This window comes from Salvelinus fontinalis, chromosome 30 (genome assembly GCF_029448725.1).
Source record: "Salvelinus fontinalis isolate EN_2023a chromosome 30, ASM2944872v1, whole genome shotgun sequence".
NCBI lineage: Eukaryota > Metazoa > Chordata > Actinopteri > Salmoniformes > Salmonidae > Salvelinus > Salvelinus fontinalis.
The window spans coordinates 22,021,908-22,043,443 of NC_074694.1; the positions used below are offsets into that span (position 1 = coordinate 22,021,908).

The window sequence follows — 21,536 nt, forward strand, 5'->3', positions numbered from 1 at the left end:
GTCTCGTTTAGAAATGCAAGTAGCAATTAGCAGGAAATTGGCATTATACGGGCCGATTTGCATTCCTGCTGGGTGTAAAATGCTGTTTTAATAGCGGTTTGTTTTCCCCACATGAAATTATCTAAGGGGCCTTTTATCACCTTCTCCCCATCTCGCTCTCATTCTCTCTCTCACATTGTCTCCTCCTTCCCTCCCTCTTTCATTTGGAGTCTTCCCATCAAGTGGGATTGGGCGCTGACTACTTATTTTAACCACCCCATTGTAGTTCCTGGCCCCCTAAGTCTCTCTAGGACAAGGCAGTTAAGCCACAAGTAACTGACTGTAATACTAGCTGACATTTATTGAGTAATTGTGTCAGATGTTGGCATTCGCTTGTAGTTTTATCAACATGCATTTGGCCAGCTCCCATGTTGACTTTATATCCCCCCCCCCCCACTCTCTTCTCCATCTCTCCCCCAAAATCACAGAGGCGGTGGACATGCTGAAGGAAATGAAGGAGAAGGAGGTGGTTGTGAGGGACACCACAGTTACCCTGCTCTTCCACGTCCTCAATGCTGCGGCCATGAAGGGGGACGTGGCAGCTGTCCGCAGGCTTCAAGACACCATCTTCACCCTTGGCCTGGCCACGCCCACCGCCAACCTCTGCTCCCCGCTGGTCTCAGCCCACCTGGAGACGTGAGTAGTACTCCCTCCTCCTGTCCTAACAGCTGTCAGGTACTCCTGTAGGACTTGTGGGCTAGACTCTAGTGTCCAGACTGCAAACTAGCATCAGACCTGTGTTCAAATACATTTATTTAATTATTTCTCATTTAACTTATTTAAATATTAACTTATAGCGTATTTTCAAATAATGTGGCCATTTTTAAATTTTGTCCTTAAAACTTAAATTAATGACCCGGGCGTTTATTTGTTTAAATCACTGAATACAACAGGCGCTTATTAGAGACAGGCTTCTATTTGAGCCAGGTGTCTTTTTCCATAATGCACACAGCTTTGGCTCATTTGCATAGTTAATTGTTTATTTTCAGTTTTCACTTCCAGCATTTTTAATGAATTTCTTCATTTCATGCAATGTGTTATTATTTACACATCGTCACATTCATTTTTGTCTTAGTATGCCTCCATTAAAAAAAAAAAATATATATATATATATATATATATATATATATACTGTACCAGTCAAAAGTTTGGACACCAACTCATTCAAGGGTTTTTCTTTATTTTTACTATTTCTACATTGTAGAATAGTAGTGAAGACATCAAAACTATGGAATAACACATGGAATCATGTAATGACCAAAAAAGTGTTAAAATATAATTTGATTTATATTTGAGTTTCTTCAAAGTAGCCACCCTTTGCCTTGATGACAGCTTTGCACACTCTTGGCATTCTCTCAACTAGCTTCACCTGGAATTATTTTCCAACAGTCTTGAAGGAGTTCCCACATATGCTGAGCACTTGTTGGCTGCTTTTCCTTCACTCTGCACTCAACTCATCCCAAACCATCTCAATTGGGTTGAGGTCGTGTGATTTGTGGAGGCCAGGTCATCTGATGCAGCAATCCATCATTCTCCTTCTTGGTCAAATAGCCCTTACACAGCCTGGAGGTGTGTTGGGTCATTGTCCTGTTGAAAAACAAATGATAGTCCCACTAAGCGCAAACCAGGTGGGATGGCGTATCGCTGCAGAATGCTGTGGTTGCAATGCTGGTTAAGTGTGCCTTAAATTCTAAATAAATCACTGAAGGTGTCACTAGCAAAGCACCATCACACATCCTCCTCCATGCTTCACGGTGGGAACCACACATGTGGAGATCATCCGTTCACCTACTCTGTGTTTCACAAAGACACGGTGGTTGGAACCCAAAAACTCAAATTTGGACTCATCAGACCAAAGGACAGATTTCCACCGGTCTAATGTCCATTGCTCGTGTTTCTTGGCCCAAGCAAGTCTCTTCTTCTTCTAATTGGTGTCCTTTAGTAGTGGTTTCTTTGCAGCAATTCGACCATGAAGGCCTGATTCACGCAGTCTCCTCTGAACAGTTGATGTTGTTGACATGTGTCTCTTGAACTCTGAAGCACTTATTTGGACTGCAATCTGAAGTGCAGTAAACTCTAATGAACTTATCCTCTGCAGCAGAGGTAACTCTGGGTCTTCCTTTCCTGTGGCGGTTCTCATGAGAGCCAGTTTCATCATAGTTCTTGATGATTTTTGCGACTGTACTGACCTTTATGTCTAAAAGTAATGATGGACTGTCCTTTCTCTTTGCTTATTTGAGCTGTTCTTGCCATAATATGTACTTGGTCTTTTACCAAATATGGCTATATTCTGTATACCAACCCTACCTTGTCACAACACAACTGATTGGCTCAAACGCATTAAGAAGGAAAGAAATTCCACACATGTACTTTTAACAAGGCACACCTGTTAATTGAAGTGCATTCCAGATGACTACATCATGAAGCTGGTTGAGAGAATGCCAAGATTGTGCAAAGCTGTCATCAAGGCAAAGGGTGGCGACTGAAGAATCTCAAATATAAAATATATTTTGATTTGTTTAAAACTTTTTGGGTTACGACATGATTCCATATGTGTTATTTCATAGTTTTGATGTCTTCACTATTATTCTTCAATGTAGAGTAGGTTGAATGAGTAGGTGTTCCAACTTTTGACTGCTACTGTATATTATTATTCTCCACTTTGACTGTCCATTTTTGTCAGTTCTTACTTTTGTGAATAGATGACGATTTGCCAATTTTCTAGGTGTCTGTACTCTGAAGGGACTGTTTGAACTTGCCAGTTAGCTAGCAGTTCTCCGCAGTTAGCAGCCACTGGCTAGTAGTTCTTACTGCCGATTTTAAATATTGATAATAGCAATTTTTTCGAGTCATTACTGAATTATTTAATGCAACAATTCATTTAGACCCTGTGTTTTATTTGAAACAGCCGTTTATTTGCTGATATGTGTGCTGTTGCCAGGCATAGGGACAAGCGGCTATTTGAAGTTTTATGGTATTTGATAATATTTTAAATACTCCTAGGACCTGGGTTCAAATGCATGGGAGTATTTATTTGTATTTGGGTATATCTCAATATTTACTTTGAAGTAGTATTTGAACCCAGGTTTGACTAGCATACCACTAGAATCACTGCCTGGTATGGCAACTGCTCGGCCTCCAACCGCAAGGCACTACAGAGGGTAGTGCGTACGGCCCAATACATCACTGGGACCAAGCTTCCTGCCATCCAGGACCTCGACACCAGGCAGTGTCAGAGAAAGGCCCTAAAAATTGTCAAAGACCCCAGCCACCCCAGTCATAGACTGTTCTCTATGCTACCGCATAGCAAGCGGTACCGGAGCGCCAAGTCTAGGACCAAAAGGCTTCTCGATAGCTTTTACCCCCAAGCCATAAGACTCCTGAACAGGTAATCAAATGGCTACCCAGACTATTTGCATTGTGTGTGTGTGTCCCATAGTAATCCTTCATTCTAAGTGGTGGAATGGAACAGAGCCCATATGATAAAGCCCAACAGGGTACCTGAACACTTTCTCTGGGAAAAGGACTTCCTGTGTCTCACTGCTTCATTGTTCGTCATTGGCTGTGAGCCAGAGTCCTGATCATGCTTGAAGGAGCATTCTGGGGAACTGGTTCAGTCAGGGAGGGTTTGGATCTGGGGCTGGGCTGTGCATGCATTTTTGTGTGTTTGTGTGTCTTTCTAACGAAGGTGGTGGGGGGGGGGGTTAGATTGCGAGGTTTTGTGTGTGTGTGTATATGTTTGGGGATCGGGCCAGCTGCTGTACCCCTAACAACCCTAGCCTCCCCCTCCTGACCCCTATTTACATAACTCTGAATCACGCTCCGCTTCTCTGAGATGGCTATCGATGCCTTCTCGCTAAAAATGTAATATGCAAATCAGTCCGGGGGGAAAAACCTGTGTTTCTGGGAGCCATGGCCCCACCCCTCAGCCCCTGTTCAGGTCTATTTGTGAGAACAGCTTTTAAGTAGATCAGCTCATTTGCATGTTAATTATGTACAGAGCACTAATTGCTGGATTTGCCACAGCCATGCGGCGCACTGTTCGAAACAACCCCCCTTCGCCCCCACCTCAAACACATATACACACACACACACACACACCCTTTTCCCCTAACATGCTCTGGGAGAGGGTGTACCAAGGGTGTACCTTTACACACATGGACGTTTGACACATACAACAGTGTGGTGCAAGCGCCCCCCTGGGGCTGTTTGTTTGCTGTCAGTCAGTGCTCAACACAAACACACCGTGGAGGTTCATGCCTTAATTGCTGCCTGCTCTGAGATTAGCTTGGTAATTTCCCCAGGTTCATTAGCAGCAGTGAAAACAAGGGATCTCTCTTCTCCCTGCACAGAGCAGAGCCACGTTCACCGCTGAATGACTGGGGTTCACTGGGCTCACAATACAAAACCCAGGGCGAGGAATGCTTTATAGAGGGATTTCTAGACCTGTAAAGGTCTCTCTGTGGCGTAGTATAGCCTAGACCTCTTCTTGGCACAAAGACAACGTTTAGAGACTTAAGTTAAGGATTTTTGTCTTATTTATTGCCATCCCCAGAGTAAGGTTTCCCGTTCTCTTCACGTCTCTGCCCTTTATCTTTTCCACATCTATCGCTTTCCCCTTTCTTCTCCATATTTATCCCTTCCCATCTCCTCCACTATTCATCCCTCCTTTTCGCTCTCCATCTCATCCCCTCCTCTTTCTCTTCTCTCTGTTGGTGCCGTCAGTCAGGGAGGCGTTGGCGGCGGAGGACAAAGCTCTACGTGTCATTCTGGCGACGCTGTCTCATCACAGTGTCAGCAGTAATGACTTAATGAACACTTCTCCCCCAGATTAACGCTGACAGCCCGTCAGCCTAGCCAGTTAGCCGCCGAGCACCGCTCCAACACACTGGCTCTCTCTCTCTGAGAGACGCTAACCGCTAGCTAACTGCCTTACTGGATCCATATCCTTGATTAGCACCCCTGCAATGCTAATGAGCCTAACAATGGGAGGTGGGAGAGACAAGTCTTGGAGAGGAGTGGGGGGGGGGGTATTACAGTTGGAGATGAGACGGAGGAGAGCTGTCAGGCGGCTGCGGCCTGAGATGGAGAACTGGATTCACTCCTAGTGTGTGTGCGTGAGCGAGAGAGTGGGTGAGGGACAAATTGGGAGTGGAGTATGTAAGTGCAGCTGTACAACAGAAATGGGGAACCGAGACAGACTAGCCATTAAGTTGGACTTGACCACAGATTAATCAATATGTCTGTCACTGTGTGTACAGAGTATACTGTATGTTGTGGCTTAGCAGCTGTGTCCTAATGTAACTCATAACAGCAGGCTAGAGGTGTCACGATCAAACACCACACCCCCACACACACACACACACTCTCCCCTACACACACTCTTCTGCTCAGCCCTCCCTCCCTTCCTTCCAGGGGACAGTGGTGTGATAACGTGAATGCCAATCTCTGTGGAACAAAAGAGTGGGACGGAGGAGAGGAAGGAGGGAAGGAGAGGCGTGCAAAGAAATAATGAAAGGATGGAAAGAAGTGATCTTGTCTAATCCTTCAGGTTCTGTGCGTAAAGCACTCGCTGCCACCATCTTTTTTCAGGACTTAATTGGCTGGAAAGTGCTTGACATGCAAAGTTGGTGACATTAACGGGGGAACGTGTTTGAGTAAATCGGAGCGCAAGTGACAGCTAAATTGTACCTAGGGAAATTATGAAGCCTTCAACATGGTTAATTCTCTTTTTGGTTGGAGATGGGAGGAGAGGGCGCTGTAATTGCGATGCTGGTCGGGAGTTTCTAAAGACGTTTTTTCCTGTAAGACGGGGTTTGAGGTATTTGGGTGGGCGGAATGGAGGTGTCGTCGAATGGAGGGAGGGTGGTGTAAATGTCTGATCGACCGTCTTGGAATTAAATGATTCTGTAGAATTTTACAGAATACCTTTGAAACGAGGTAACACTGACTGAGTGTATGTATGGCTGTAACTTAACTCCAGTTTGAGGATTCATATACACACCCCTGGCAGGTAGATCACAGGTCACTATATTCCTGTCCAGTAAAAGTTTCTCCCTCACTTTTTTGGGGAATAAATTACACATTCTCTCCCTCTCTCTGCTGCTCTCTCATTCTCTGGAGAGTGCCTGTTCAATCAGGAAGCGAGTGGTTGAATTGCCTCTTGACTCCTGCTTGATGAATAATGTTGTCGCTCTTCATTTCAATTAAAACCGATTGCCTGAGCCCAGTTTGTTCCAAGCTCAATCACATCCTGTGTTTTGCCCGTACCCACCTCCCCCTCTCCATTCTGCCCATACCAAGGTCAGACTTTTTTGGGGTGGGAGGCACATTTCCTTGTCCGGCGGCTGTATAATCTTCAAGAGTAGAAAACACTACAGAAATTATACCTGTTACTTACTCCCTCCCCTCTCTCTGGCTCGCTATCCCACCCCACCTGACCCCTCCCAACAGTGCCCTATCCGCTGTGACCTCTGTGTGATTGGCATGGTAATTACCCAATCAACAGATTGATGGCGGCACAGTCACAATAGAAGGGATTGGAGTGGTGTTTTTCTGTCTTCTCCATCAGCCCTCTGTCAGCCCCACTCCCAGGCTCTTTGTTCAGGGGGAGGAGCGGGAGGAGGGTGGAGATGGCACGGGGAGCGCTCTAATTTTGTTGCCATATTCCTCTAAATTGCGCAGCTGGGGGTGAGGTGAGGGGGGTGAGGGATGCTGAAAGCGTTGGAGAACAGGAGAGAAGGCTAAAGATCACAAAAGAGGTTGTTTCCCGTCTATTCATCCATTCACCCTGGAAAAGCCCAATGTTTTGAATCATTTGTTCTACCAGAGAGATTTGTCAAAGGAACGTGGCCAATTGCCTCATCTCCTGGTTGACCTGTCAGGGCTGAAAAGGGCTCCATTGTTGTGAGGTCAGTCATTTGTGACGGAGGTCAAAGGCCTGGAATAGTCTTGTTTTCGCTCAGCCATATAGATTTGATTTTAAATGAATGTTCTCTTTCTCTCTCTGTGTGTCTCACCAGTAAGGACCTTGGCGGGGCTCTGGAGGCAGCTATGGAGTGTCAGAAGCAGTATGGACAACTCCCACGTATCCACGACGTCATCTGTGGCCTGGTGGAGAGGGGAGACACGGAGCTCCTACAGAAAGGTGAATGCCACCACCACAAATCAAATTTCTTGATCACATGCGCCAAATACAACTGGTGTAGACGTTACAGTGAAATGCTTGCTTACGTACCTTTCCCAACGAGTCAGTTTAAAAATAATAATACTAAATGAAATAGTAACTAACACGAGGAATACACTAGAATGAAGCTATATACAGGAGTACTAGATCATTGTGCAGGAGTACGAGGTATTTGAGGTAGATATGTAGATGAAGGCAGGGTAAAGTGACTAGGCATCAAGATGGATAATACGAGTAAAATAAAGAACAGAGTAGCAGCAGCAAATTATGCGTTTGTGAATGTGTGAGGGTTTTGTGTAGTTTGTGTGTGTATATGTGTCTAGTGAATGTGTACATATTTGTATTTATTATGGTTCCCCACTTCCTGGGGTCCAGCAAAATTAAGGCAGTTATACAATTTTAAAAACATTACAATACATTCATAACAGTTTTCACAACACACAAAGTGTGTGTCCTCAGGCCCATACTCCACTACCACATATCTACAATGCAAAATCCATGCGTACGTGTGTGTATAGTGCGTATGTTATCGTGTGTGTGTATAGTGCGTATGTTTGTGTTACTTCACAGTCCCTGCTTATAGTCTCGGTCAGTGCAGATAGTTCAGGTATCATTAGTTGACTATTTAGCTTCTATCCCCAAGCCATAAAACTGCTGGTCCGTGAGTCGATGCTCCGGTACCGTTTGCCAGACAGTAGCAGAGTGAACAGTCTATGGTTTGGCTGGCTGGAGTTTTGGCCATTTTTCAGGCCTTCCTCAGATATAGAGGCCCTGGATGGCAGGGAGCTCGTCCCCAGTGTTGTACTGGGCTGTCTCTCAACTCTTCATCCATCCCTCCTCCCTACATCCTCACATTCATGACATGTAGTGTAACAATGTGTGTGTGATGTACAATGTACACTCTCCCAGGACAGCCCGTAGTCACTGTGTAGTGTCTACTAAGAGCCCACCATTGACAACGGGCCCCAGGTCACTGTGGAGGATGCTGGCGATCATGATTTTAATGGCTCCTCCTCTTGACAAAAGGGTGGTGAAGGGGTTAAGTCCTTTGTGTGCTGTAGGTGAGTGGGTTTGAGTGGCCCCCCCTGTTGAGCACCACTCTACATCCCCTGGCCCTATGCCCTCTTCTCTCACCCTGTGAGTGGCACTGCCCCTGCCCAGGGTCAGACAGGGCTCCCCTTAAACACACACCCCTGTGCTGCTCTGTCCTCTCACCCTGCCTGGAAACCACATATGGTGTCGGTTATCAAAAATTCACTTCATTTCTATCCCTCAGCAAACTTCTGAATGGATGGAAATGGCTTTTTGTGTGTTTGTCCCTTTTTTCAAATGTACAGATTGTTAAAGAGTGTGAGGTTTGCATTGGTACTAGTTTTGAGTGTCTCTATGGATAGACTGTGTGTGTGCTGGTGTGTATGCAGATGAGCCCCCACATCTCCACCTGGCCAGTGCCTGATAGAGGGAGATTGGCAGCAGACTGCTGAGAGCAGCTCTTTGAGAAGTTTCAGCTCTGAAAGCCAAGCAGCTTATAGCCATTCTAATGGGACTGGAAGAATGCGGGGAAAAGCTTTCTGCAAGTGTGTGTGTGTTGTTTTGTTTAGCCTCTCATACCTCTCTCTCCTCGCTCTCCCTCTCCTCTTCCCACAGCGATGGACTTTGTGAGCCAGGAGCGAGGCGAGATGACAATGCTGTACGACCTCTTTTTCGCCTTCATGCAGACCGGCCGCCACCGGGAGGCCCGCAAAATCATTGAGGTGGGACCACCACACAACCTCCCATTGTGTTTGCATGCAGCACACAGCTATTTTAAAGATACTTAATTAGACGGCAGTAATAAGTTCCCTCTTTTTAAATTAGATTGGGTCTAAATGTGAACTAATGCCATTCCCCACCAACACAATAGAACAGGTGGGGGAAGCAGAGGAGTGTGTGTTTGAGCGTGTGCCGTGCTGGATGTGGCCAGTGGTTTATATGAAAAGCAGTCACTTATTTCCCATTTCTATTAAGAGATTGGAGCCAATCCTATCTCTGTGAATTTCCTGGGAGCTAACAGGTCAGGGGTTAAGCTACAGTTCTGATTTGAAGGATTGACTGCGTTTTTGTATTTGCATAGTAACTGGCTAGAGGGGACAGGCACATTCCTGAACACATTGCTGTATATAGCTGTGGTGTTAAGGGGTAGGTTAATGCCTAAAACTCTGGGGAGGTGTTGAACATCTCAGGAACCATATTACTATGATATAGCCATCTTCTGAGATGGCCAGCGAACACCGTTTCAGGAAAGGGTGCTAATTGGGCTGTTGTGAGGTGGTTACTCGTTAGGTTTGAGGGGGTACATCATTCTGGGGGCAGCGTTAGGGTTCAGCAGAGCTGCATATTGAAGATGTTTTGCGGCTGGAGTGGAGAAGAGCTTCTATTAGCCGAAGGTACCTAGGGAAGAAGCGCTCCGTACAAGTCCTGTTTTCTTGATTCGTTTTCTGTGTCTTTTGTTCGTGTCAATCCATCCGCCGTCTCTGCTTTCAGGCCGTTCCCCCGACACACTCCAAACACTTGCAGCTCAGGAGTCTATTCTTCCTCACTGAACATTTATTTAGACAAAACCATTCAGATGTTTAATTATCCAACCATCCTAATCTCCCAGCTCAATTCCCCTGTCTACTCTGTCCACTTGCATGACTGGATGGATACCAGTTAGTACGGATTAGTGCCATGAGGTGTGTGTCTGTGCGTATTCTTGTTTTAAGTCAAACGGGGGTATTTGTGTAGCGTGTGTTGTATGTGGGGCGGAAGCTGGAACGCAGATGCTATAACCATATGTGCGCGTCTTAATGCAGATATTAATTTGACCATAGACACAATCCATGCCGTTTAGGATTACACCCTTACCATTTCCAGAACTGTGCCCTCATACGATCCTTATTAAAGTTAGGTAGATGTAGTGGTGGTTGTTATTGTTGTTCTGGGCTGCAGCAGGCTGGCTGGTAGGGCCCATCCTAAGCCTCTTCCTGGTTATTAAAAACTCATCAGATGAGGAGGCTTTGGTCCAGGGGGGATAAGATGAAAATGATGTCGGTGAGGATGGATCGACAGTAGAGGGATGGTCACTCGATAAGGAGGGGAGCAGGCGATTTAGTTATTTGGCCCTGAACGCCTTTTAATATCCTGATTCTTCAGGATGAGAATAATGCTGTCTGCTGGAACTGTGTGGCTCTCTCTCCCTCTCTCGCTCTCTCTTTCAACTTTACCAGATCATCTATGTATCATGGTGTCCTGGCCCTGTGACAGGGCTTGCCAAAAGCTGCTTGTCCCCTCTGAGTTTCTATAAGGAGGATTTAGGACATGAACTATGATTCGCAAACCCTCTTAAATATTGACATGCTATTATTGTGTACTAATACCCCTCTAAGAATGGAACGTACAGTCCCTGTCCCATGTCATCTTAGAAGGGGAGGTTCCGACAAGCTTCAGATGATACCAGACCAACACAAAACATTTAGTATTATACATTTCAACTTCAATATCTTCTTTTGGGTTTTTGTTTTGACATGAAATGCCCTTCAGTTCCATTGACATTCTTCTGGTTTTGTATGTTTGTGATAATCTGTTTCAAATGTGGGCAGTTGGATTTAGGCCTAAAGGGGGTCTCCTTTCTGTTTTTTTGTGAACTTGTGACTGACTGCATGTTGTTGTGTACTGTGCTTAATGTCTCCATATTGTGCAGAGCTTTGTATTGAGGCTAAACGTAGAAGAGAACTCTCTACCTGGTCTGTGTGTATAAATAGCAGCGAAGTGGTCTCATGTCAGACCGGTAGGTCAGAATCAGAAAAAGCTCTCGTTCCCCCAGCCAGATATCCTCTCCATGTGAACTCTGCCCCCTAACTCTGCCCACTAATTAAAACGAGTGATATCTGGGAGGTCAGATGGATGACGGAGATCTATCACAGAGACCTTTCCTCTTCAGTGGAGCTTCAAGTGTCAGAACAGAGAGGCTAGCCGCTGACTCTGTTTTGTATAATTGCAAGGTTTTTAATTGCAGGTAATTAAATGAAATACAATAGAAATGGGTACCACTTTTTGGTTATGGTTAAGGTTAGGTGGTTTTGTTAAGGGGTGGGCACCATTAGGTAGGTAGGTGTGTGTGTGTGTGTGTGTGTGTGTAGGGTACGGTGAGTTTTGTGTAAGTGGGGAGTATAAATTATAAGTGTCAAATACAAGGAATTGAGATTGTTGAGCATAATTTGTGAGAGGGTAGTATGACTACATGAGGATGAGTATAGAAAGGCTATGTGAGTTTGCGCAGCAGTCACTACTGCATTGTCTTTGCTGTGTGTGTGTGATGTGAGCTTGTTGTGGCTCTCTAGTCCAGACAGCATAGTCAAAGGGGCTGAGTTTCATAAACCACAAAGCAGCAGGCAGGAGATTGTCTTAATAATCTGACCTAGATGTCCTTTTGGGGATTGGGATATGTGCTGGAAGTGAAAAGTAGAGAGTGTGTGTGGGTGAAGCGGGAGGAAGAGGGACTTATCACCATGGATTTTATGCCCGGGAAGATTTGCCCTCGGGGGGCTTAGATCCCTGGCTGGAGGGGTGTAGCAAGCTGGGCTGGGGGGGGGGGGTTCCTGTTTGCTGTAGAAAAAATATGTACCACTTGCGCTCGGCCTTATTTACTAAGCAGATTAGACGCGGCGGCGGAGAACAGAACAAATTGTAATTTGTCCTTTGGCTGGTTGTATAAGACCATAATGCGTAGTCTTTTTTTGATCAAGTAGCCATGGTCCTGCAGCACAGGGGGATTGAGAGATCTTGGTCATAGACAGATTAACATGTCAGGGCAGAGTGGAAGAACCAAGGGACTATCTCACTCTGATTGACTGGAGCACTGATGAAATGCTATCCCATCTCTAACCACTTCCACCCCACCCTCCCTAGCCCATATGAACACATATCACTCCAAAAATACAGTGTGCTTATGCCACCCTCTCAGTGTGGGTGTCCAAAGGGCATCATACCATAGTATTATCCAGAACCATTATTATATGGCTCTGGTATTATCCATATACACCCTTCATCTTCTATCTTTTTCAGATGTGATTTTGTTTCTGGTCATTTTGAGCCTGTTGGATATTACTTTCTTGGATAACTCACAGGGGGATTGTTCTAGAGTTCAGATATTCACTTCTGGGAAATGACAGGAATTTATGGGTTTAATGTTTATTATGAGGTATGAAATGGAGGTCCCTGTATGTTTCAGCTTGTTGGATTTTTGATGTACTCTGAACAGTATGCAATACAGAAAGGTTTATCAGGCACTAGTTGATTTAACATAAACCACGCTGTATTTGTTTTAAATAAGTCCTTTCTGTTGGTCTCACAGACTCCAGGTCTAAGGGCTAGACCAGGACGCCTTCAGTGGTACGCTGAGAAATGCATTAACGGCAACCAGGTGAGAGAGAGACCACACACAGTCGCGCACACACATGCGCACACACCACGTCTAAAGTATTGTGTCCCTGTGTAGATGGAGTCTTTGGAGAGCATGGTGGATATGACAGCCAAGTTGTTTGAATGTGACCGAGATGAGCTGTATCACTACGTGTTGCGGCTCTGCAGTAAGTCCCCCTCAACCTCCATCCCTACTCTTCTCTGACTGGCTGGCTTTCCTGTCGACATCCTATTAAGTTACTATTCTATTAGTATTCTAATCAGGGTTGGGCTCAATTTGAATCAAAGGCAGTCAATTCAGGAAGTAAACTGACATTTCAAATAAATGATTGAAAAAGGGGCATCTATTTTTCATGGCTTCTCGATAAACTGAAAAGGATATGATATTTGTCAAAACTCTTCCTAAATTGACTCCCTTCAATTCGAATAGAGCCCAACCCAGATTCTAATTCATAATTCTAAGGTCTTTCCTGTATCTCACCATCACTGTATGGATGGACTGACTGGATCTACATTCTGTAACAGGGGAAGTTTATGAACCTCACTTTACCCCTGACTGGTTATATTAACCCCCCCCCCCCCCCCCCCCCCAACTATCCCAAAAGTCACTACTACTTACCTCCATCTCCTCTTCTCATGTGACCGTTTAACCTTTGCCCCCCCAAATCCCTGGCAGCAATGTGGCGTGAACAGTGGCGTAACCCCAGGGCCATTTTGTGTGCGAGAGAATGAGTTCAGAATCCCAGTATCCACAGATAGTGTATGATTAGATTACATCTCGTGATTGGAAGATTGAGCTTTTTGGAACTGTTTTCCCAATTCAGCCTGGGTCAGATAAAGCCTGCCTGGATACAAATCAAATCAGCCCAGAGTTAAGTGTCTAGCTGAGGAGGATGAGCAGATTAGGCCTTTTCTGCCTGATTGCTCTCTCAGCATTAAGCAGCATGAGTGTCAACAAGGAATCTTGATCTCTGTGTGCGTATACACGTTCGTATGCGTGTTTTATTTTTTAAATTTAACCTTTTATTTATCCAAGTAGTCTCGTTTATAAAATACATTTTTCAAGACTGTGTGTGTGTGTACATGTGATCATGTTCTTTCTCACCCTCAGAGGAGACCAACGACTGGCGCAAGGCGGAGGCCACCTGGACCAAGATGCAGGAGGAGAACGTGATACCAAGAGAGAGGACCCTGCGCATACTTGCTGACATACTCAAGAGTAATGGACAGGAGGTGCCTTTCGAGGTGCCTGAGGTAAAAAGCCTTCTGAAATCACTTACCGCTCTGCCACCACTAGTAAGCACAGCTCTCCTTTTATTTCTATTCCATCAAATCAGTAATTTTCCCAAATCAGTGTTTGCTTCATTAAAGCTCATCCTCTCTGCTAATGTTCAGTTTGTTGCACAGTGAATTGCGGGCAGGACGCTACCTTTTTAGTACCTCAGAGTTTATTATAGGCTTCATTATCATTGGCTTGCCATGTTCTGGTTGACTCGTAGTTGGTTGAAATTCCTGAACCAGTCTGATTTCTCCACACCTCTGGCGACAGTCCGTCTGAAACAACAAATTGTTGTATTTTAGGTACAGCTAGGGTAAATTTTAATTTGGGATGATCATTGGGACAGGAATTAATACTAGCCCCTAATGCCCAAATAATTCAGCCACTGCTAAATAACACCATGTTTTCTGCTGCTTAGTGGACTTTAGCACAAGTCTCTTTTGGACTCTGGCAGAGGCTACTGGAAAGATGTGACCAAATTACCCAGCATTCCCTCCGCTTGACTGCACCCGTTTCCTCTGTTGATTCAAAATACATTATTTTTCCATTGGAATACATTATTTTCCAGCTTCCTTCCAGTTGTGTCCATGTTTGTTTGGCTTGTTGAGGAGGCCTGGAGGGAGATGAGACTCAAAGTGATGGCTTTAGCCCTTGGAGATGACCCTTGTGACCTGAGGCGCCCTGGAGTTGTCAACCCCCACACCCCCTTTTAGCCTCCCCGGCCCGTATGCCTAGCCTAATTTACCCCTGGCCAGCGTAGCTTAACCCCCTCCCCCGGTCGCTGAACGGGTGACTGAAGATTGAGGGGCCCTACTCAGTCTATTTAACGCATACCTCACTCAAAAAAGACGCATCGCAATTCTTATACTTAAAGGGAAATTTCGCATGACATGCGCAAAAGGTTCCTCCAACATGGGTGTAGTTAGTGTCATTGAACAGGCCTATACCCGTGCTAGAGAGACTGAATGACAAAGCCTAGTCACTAGCACGAATAGAAACCAGTACAAAACACCCCCACGTTTGTGTTTTTCCACGGAGTACAGCCCATGTGCCGGTCGGGTCAAATCCATTGTATTGAAACACTGGAACATCCTCAAATGTGATCCAAATCTACCAGAGTTCACAACATGTCCCCCTCGAATTTGTTTTCGCCGTGCGTGCAATCTAGCATGCAGCAAACCAAGAAGCGTGACGCTAGGCTCCCAGGCCCTCCCAATGGAAATTACACGTGTGGCCACTGTACATTGACAATATGACTGATACAACAACAACAAAAATATTGCCCAAGAACAGGTAAAGAATACAAAATCTAAAGCTTCATTAATTGTAGCACCACAACAGTCCTATACATGTTCAAATGCATCTGTGCTGCTGTTTATATTGGTCAAACTAAGTGAGCATTGAAACATCGCATCGCAGAACTAAAGGCTGCTATTAGAAATAAGAACAGACTATGCTATTGCGCGCCACTGCATCGAAGCCAACCATGGCTCACCTTCCTCCCTGCTCTTTGTAGCCATAGAACACGTCCAAGTTTCACCAAGAGGAGGTGATATTGAGCATAACTATCTGCTCAAGAAGAAAAAATTGTCCAACGCGCTGATAATAGAGAATTCATAAATAAAAAATATGTTTGTCTTATCGAGAGAAGACTTCACTAGTTTTATGAGAGAACTAGAGTGAGGGTGGTGGTGCCATGGAAAGCCTCGCTGACAGCTGACTGTAGGCATTTAGAAGAAATGTCTGTGATCTGCAACCACTACAAAATAACACAAGGTGTTTTTGAATACGAGGTGTTATTTATATGTATAGTAAGTAGTGGCATGAGAACCGTTGACACTACATAAGGTTAATAGCAAGTAACAACAAGAGAATCGTTGAAGATGCACATGGGTAATAAGGGAGATTACCGAGTGTGTTTGAGAATGGTACTAAGTGGATGTGAAGTTGTGTGATTGTGAGATATGGAAATTTGGATAATAAGCTGATTGATATTTGGATGATAAGAGCTTCTGACAGACGTTCTTTAAAGTGCATTACTTTTTTTGGCACCTCTCCAGTGTACAGATAATTAACAATGATCCATTTAAGATGGACTTTGAGTGTCCCTGTGTAAGCATTTCCACAACACGTCCGAACGGTTTGGCCTACAAACTACACTGCTCAAAAAAATAAAGGGAACACTTAAACTTAAATCACACTTCTGTGAAATCAAACTGTCCACTTAAGAAGCAACACTGATTGACAATACATTTCACATGCTGTTGTGCAAATGGAATAGACAACAGGTGGAAATTATAGGCAATTAGCAAGACACCCCCAATAAAGGAGTGGTTCTGCAGGTGGTGACCACAGACCACTTCTCAGTTCCTATGCTTCCTGGCTGATGTTTTACTCACTTTTGAATGCTGGCGGTGCTTTCACTCTAGTGGTAGCATGAGACGGAGTCTACAACCCACACAAGTGGCTCAGGTAGTGCAGCTCATCCAGGATAGCACATCAATGCGAGCTGTGGCAAGAAGGTTTGCTGTGTCTGTCAGCGTAGTGTCCAGAGCATGGAGGCGCTACCAGGAGACAGGCCAGTACATCAGGAGACGTGGAGGAGGCCGTAGGAGGGCAACAACCCAGCAGCAGGACCGCTACCTCCGCATTTGTGCAAGGAGGAGCAGGAGGAGCACTGCCAGAGCCCTGCAAAATGACCTCCAGCAGGCCACAAATGTGCATGTGTCTGCTCACACGGTCAGAAACAGACTCCATGAGGGTGGTATGAGGGCCCGACGTCCACAGGTGGGGGTTGTGCTTACAGCCCAACACCGTGCAGGACGTTTGGCATTTGCCAGAGAACACCAAGATTGGCAACTTCGCCACTGGCGCCCTGTGCTCTTCACAGATGAAAGCAGGTTCACACTGAGCACATGTGACAGAGTCTGGAGACGCCGTGGAGAACGTTCTGCTGCCTGCAACATCCTCCAGCATGACCGGTTTGACTGCCATTAGGTACCGAGATGAGATCCTCAGACCCCCTGTGAGACCATATGCTGGTGCGGTTGGCCCTGGGTTCCTCCTAATGCAAGACAATGCTAGACCTCATGTGGCTGGAGTGTGTCAGCAGTTCCTGCAAGAGGAAGGCATTGATGCTATGGACTGGCCCGCCCGTTCCCCAGACCTGAATCCAATTGAGCACATCTGGGACATCATGTCTCGCTCCATCCACCAACGCCACGTTGCACCACAGACTGTCCAGGAGTTGGCGGATGCTTTAGTCCAGGTCTGGGAGGAGATCCCTCAGGAGACCATCCGCCACCTCATCAGGAGCATGCCCAGGCGTTGTAGGGAGGCCCCACACAGTACTGAGCCTCATTTTGACTTGTTTTAAGGACATTACATCAAAGTTGGATCAGCCTGTAGTGTGGTTTTCCACTTTAATTTTGAGTGTGACTCCAAATCCATAACCTCCATGGGTTGATAAATTTGATTTCCATTGATAATTTTTGTGTGATTTTGTTGTCAGCACATTCAACTATGTAAAGAAAAAAGTATTTAATAAGAATATTTCACTCATTCAGATCTAGGATGTGTTATTTTTTTGAGCAGTGTAATATGGAAAGATGAGGACTCTCACGAACACTATTCTCCGTTTTGCTCGACAAAACACCGATGTACCTTAATGCATTCTAAACATGGAATGCACTATTTAATTCTTACCCTTGTCAATGATATTTGATGGTCTTGCAAGGAGATATTGATGTGCCATCCATGGTCCGGACTGATGAAATTGCTGGGTGTAAAAGCTCATTTTAGAAAAATGTAGAGTCTTTGATGGCAGAAGCAAGTCGTCTAGTCTTGGTGTTGTTGCAACCAAAACTGAGTTGCAAATCAACGCTGTGGCTCTTAACCAAGCATTCTCAATAAAAACATTCTACCTACTTTGCTTTGGTTGATTTTGTGTTTTCATGATTCAGAATTGCCATGACAATGGAAAAATTGTGAAATTAAGTGAAGTACTAAAATCAGTTTTACATTGAACTCGACACAGACATGCACCAATCACCCAGATATGTTGTAAATGGGTTGTGATATGCAATTTGCGACTCACTCTGTTTCTATGCTCCATTGTAGAATTATGAAACACAGATTCACTTGCGCACGCACACACTTTTTCTATGGGATAACCATGCTCTTGTGTTCATATCGTTTTTGTACTATAGGGACCGTTGTTTTTGTATCGTGTGAATATTGACCCATATGTTACCAGTGGCTGTTTTGATAGTAGTCATTCACAGTATGTTGTACTCTACCTTTCCATAGGTGTGGTATGAGCAGGCTGCAGACAGAGAAGCACAGGCAGAGACCAAGCCTGAAGGGTCAAAGGGCAAAGCCACCAAGTCAGCCAGCACCCAGGCTGCTACTGCAGAGAACAGCCCTGCTGACTACCAGTTCAGACTGCTCACCCTCTGCAAGAAGGGCAAGGCTAAAGGTACGCAGCCCTGGGGAGTTTATATTGCTGCCAGACCTCCATTGGTAATATTGGGGATTTCCTGGGCTTCTCTTAATACAGGAATATCTATTCTACAGACTGTCCCATGACCACTGAGACATGTTTTACGAAACATGTTTGGTTGTCCCGTTGACATGGTGGATTGTTGACTGCTTTTCATATGTTTCCTGATGGTGATCTCTATCAATCCCTCTCTCCTGCTACATTTCTCATTCTCTCTCCCTCCATCTCCCTCAGAGGCCTATGATATGCTGAAGGATATTGATAGGAAAGGTGTGACCCTGGGCCCGGCCCCCTACGACAGTCTGATCCGGGCTCTGCTGGCCGAGGGTAGTATGGAGGACGCCATGGTGGTCAAAGAGATGTGAGTTTGTCTATCCTGTGTGTGTTCACCAGTCAGTACGTCCTGTGTCCTCTCCCTCACTCCCCCTCTCTATCTGCCAGTGGTCCTGACAAAGAAACCACACACTTTTACAGTGGGCTACTTCCACACTCGGAGCCAAATTCTGGTTTGTCACAGGTTAAGCTTACAGTATACAGGGCAGCCAGGGTTCTTGAATTAGGTTTGAGATTACCAAGTGATTGTGAATTGACCCTTAACCCTGCTGGATGTGAACAGCAGTGGTCTGGTAAGCCTCGGAAGCGCTTGAGCCCCTTCCTATCGTCACAGATTAATTTGGTTTTCTGGGAAGCGGATGACTTTGCACAAAAATGACAATCTTCTGCTGATTAGTAATGTATCGTGTGTGTGTTTTTTGGTTGTCCTGGGATCTTAGTAGCAGGAGTTATCCCTTTTAAAAAACGAGAGCGAAATTAGGTTCTCATCGCTCATAACACATGACTGATGATCTGTCCCCTTCAAGCAGGAGAGTCTTTGTATAATCCTCTCCTCTTGCCCTGCTCACTGCCATCGGGTGGCTGTTGAAGTTCCCTACGTGTGTCTGTCTGTGTGTTTATGAACAGTTAGTAGAATTACCACAAGGACTCAACGCATACCTTCCACATTACACACATCACATCTCATCCCCACCTGTCCCCCTTCGCTCCAGAACTTTAGGTACCCCTACGTCAGGCCAGTATAGGGCATGACTTAACCCAGGGTTTTTTAGTCCTGTGAGGGACCTTGCATTTATCAGAGAAGGGAGGGAGGCAGGGGGGTTGGTTCAATCATGTGGGAAGATGATCAAGACGCCAGTACAGTAATAATTCCGCTAGTGTGTATAAAGCCCAGTCTCTTGCGTGTGGATGACTTAGACAGGGCTGGAGCCAGATGGGGCCCAAGGCTGGGTTGGGGAGAGGAGGAGGAGGGGCTGCATCATAACTGAGCAGTGGGGCGCTTAGCAGAGATTAAGGGGATTGGGATGGAGAGAAATGTGGGAGGGTCAGAGCGGAAGTTGGGTGGAGGGGGGAGACCCCAGAGAGAGGGTGAAAAGAGTGCGAGAGATGGGGAGGCTAGAGGGCAGCGACAGGAGGGATTTTCTTTCCTTGGGATTGATAAGAATCACTCTGACCGAGGTTTCCGCAGCAATCTGTCCGAGTGAGCGGAGGGCTGGTGGTTGGTCGGCCCGGCGATAAGGAGCATGAGGCCAACGCTCAATTGAGCAGCCAGATTAATCCGGTCAGAGACTGTAATAATAAAAGAGAGATTGATTGAGGTATTAGTGGCTCTGAAATGGGGAAAAAAGATGTCTGAAAGGACAACGGGATAGACTGAGGGATGGAGGGAAAGGGACATTACCTAGGGTCTCATCACTACAGCAGCTGTTCTCTCCCTGCCCAGCCCCAGAGGAGACTCACAGCCCCCCACACTCAGAGCTGGATAGGACCTCCGAGGGAGTAGTCTGAACACCCGGTTGTTTTGTAATACTTCTATGGCCAGACTTGATTGGCAATTGGACTCACTTTCACTCTGTCCCTTTGTTTCAGTCTTATTTTCCCCCTCTTCTATCTATGCCCATTTCAGTGGAGTGGAGGGTTGTTCACCTCTGCTGTAATGTTGAAGATGGTTGACTTATGTCTGTTCTTCTGTCTCTGTTCCTCAGTGCCGTAGGCCGTGTCCCAGGGTTCAAGTTGAATGACATAGCCAACAGCCTCCTCATCATTACACAGGTCAAGAGAGGGCTAGCCAAAGGTGGGTTTTTGCGTGACGCGCGCACAAACACACACACTGAGTTTCTTTGTTGCATACATTCTGTTGCCTTCCTCCCACCCTTAGATGGCATGTCCACACTCAAGTCCATGCTGCAGGGAGACCAGGTGCCCTCAAAACTGTCCGTCACACGATTGGTGCAATCCCTTGGTAGCCATGGGGATGTCCAGGGCATCCAGGAAGTGGAGTTTCTGATGAAGGGGTTGGGCACGCCCCTCAACCTGTCAAGCATGGTCTTTTTCAACAACACTGCCATGGCACACATCAAAAAGTAAGGTTCATCTAACTCACCTACTTAGCACTCAATCGCGTCCAGCTTTATGAAGGGGTATTGTCATGCCGTTATCATGGGTTTCAGTAGCATTGCAGTGAACCTGTTTCTCTACGCTCTCTGTTACCACTTGGTTGCAGGGTTAACAATCTCCTGGCCTCCAATACACAGCAGGGTTACCGAACTGGCGCCCTGCGGGTGGTTTTATTTGGTCCCCCAAGTTTCCTGAGCAAAAATGTTCATTGTTGTACATAAAACACTGTAAAAACACCAGGAAATCAGCTCCAATTCATTTTAATTTTGGAAATCTGTTCCAAAGTATTCCCAAGCATAATAGAGGTGATTGTATACAAATAATAATTAATAATAATTGATTGGATTTATATAGCACTTTTCTGCCTACTGGCGCTTTATGTACAGTGCATTCGGAGTGTATTCCGACCCCTTTTTCAACATTTTGTTACGTTACAGCATTCTACAATTTGTTACATCGTTTGTTCCCTTATCAATCTACACACAATCAAATGTATTTATAAAGCCCTACTTACATCAGCTGATATCTCAAAGTGTTGTACAGAAACCCAGCCTAAAACACCAAACAGCAAGCAATGCAGGTGTAGAAGCACGGTGGCTAGGAAAAACTCCCTAGAAAGGCCAGAACCTAGGAAGAAA

At 45.6% G+C, this 21,536-nt stretch overlaps 1 protein-coding gene across 1 annotated transcript in view; it reads left to right on the forward strand.

Annotated features, from left to right (window-relative positions):
- Positions 1–21,536, forward strand: part of lrpprc (leucine-rich pentatricopeptide repeat containing) — a 70,752-nt gene that overhangs the window by 32,877 nt on the left and 16,339 nt on the right. The window contains exons 23-32 of the mRNA XM_055890018.1: positions 468–675; positions 7,062–7,186; positions 8,873–8,979; positions 12,600–12,668; positions 12,744–12,834; positions 13,779–13,921; positions 18,255–18,423; positions 18,682–18,808; positions 20,487–20,575; positions 20,660–20,864. Coding sequence (XP_055745993.1) covers positions 468–675; positions 7,062–7,186; positions 8,873–8,979; positions 12,600–12,668; positions 12,744–12,834; positions 13,779–13,921; positions 18,255–18,423; positions 18,682–18,808; positions 20,487–20,575; positions 20,660–20,864 — 1,333 coding nt within the window. The remainder of the gene's footprint in view (positions 1–467; positions 676–7,061; positions 7,187–8,872; positions 8,980–12,599; positions 12,669–12,743; positions 12,835–13,778; positions 13,922–18,254; positions 18,424–18,681; positions 18,809–20,486; positions 20,576–20,659; positions 20,865–21,536) is intronic.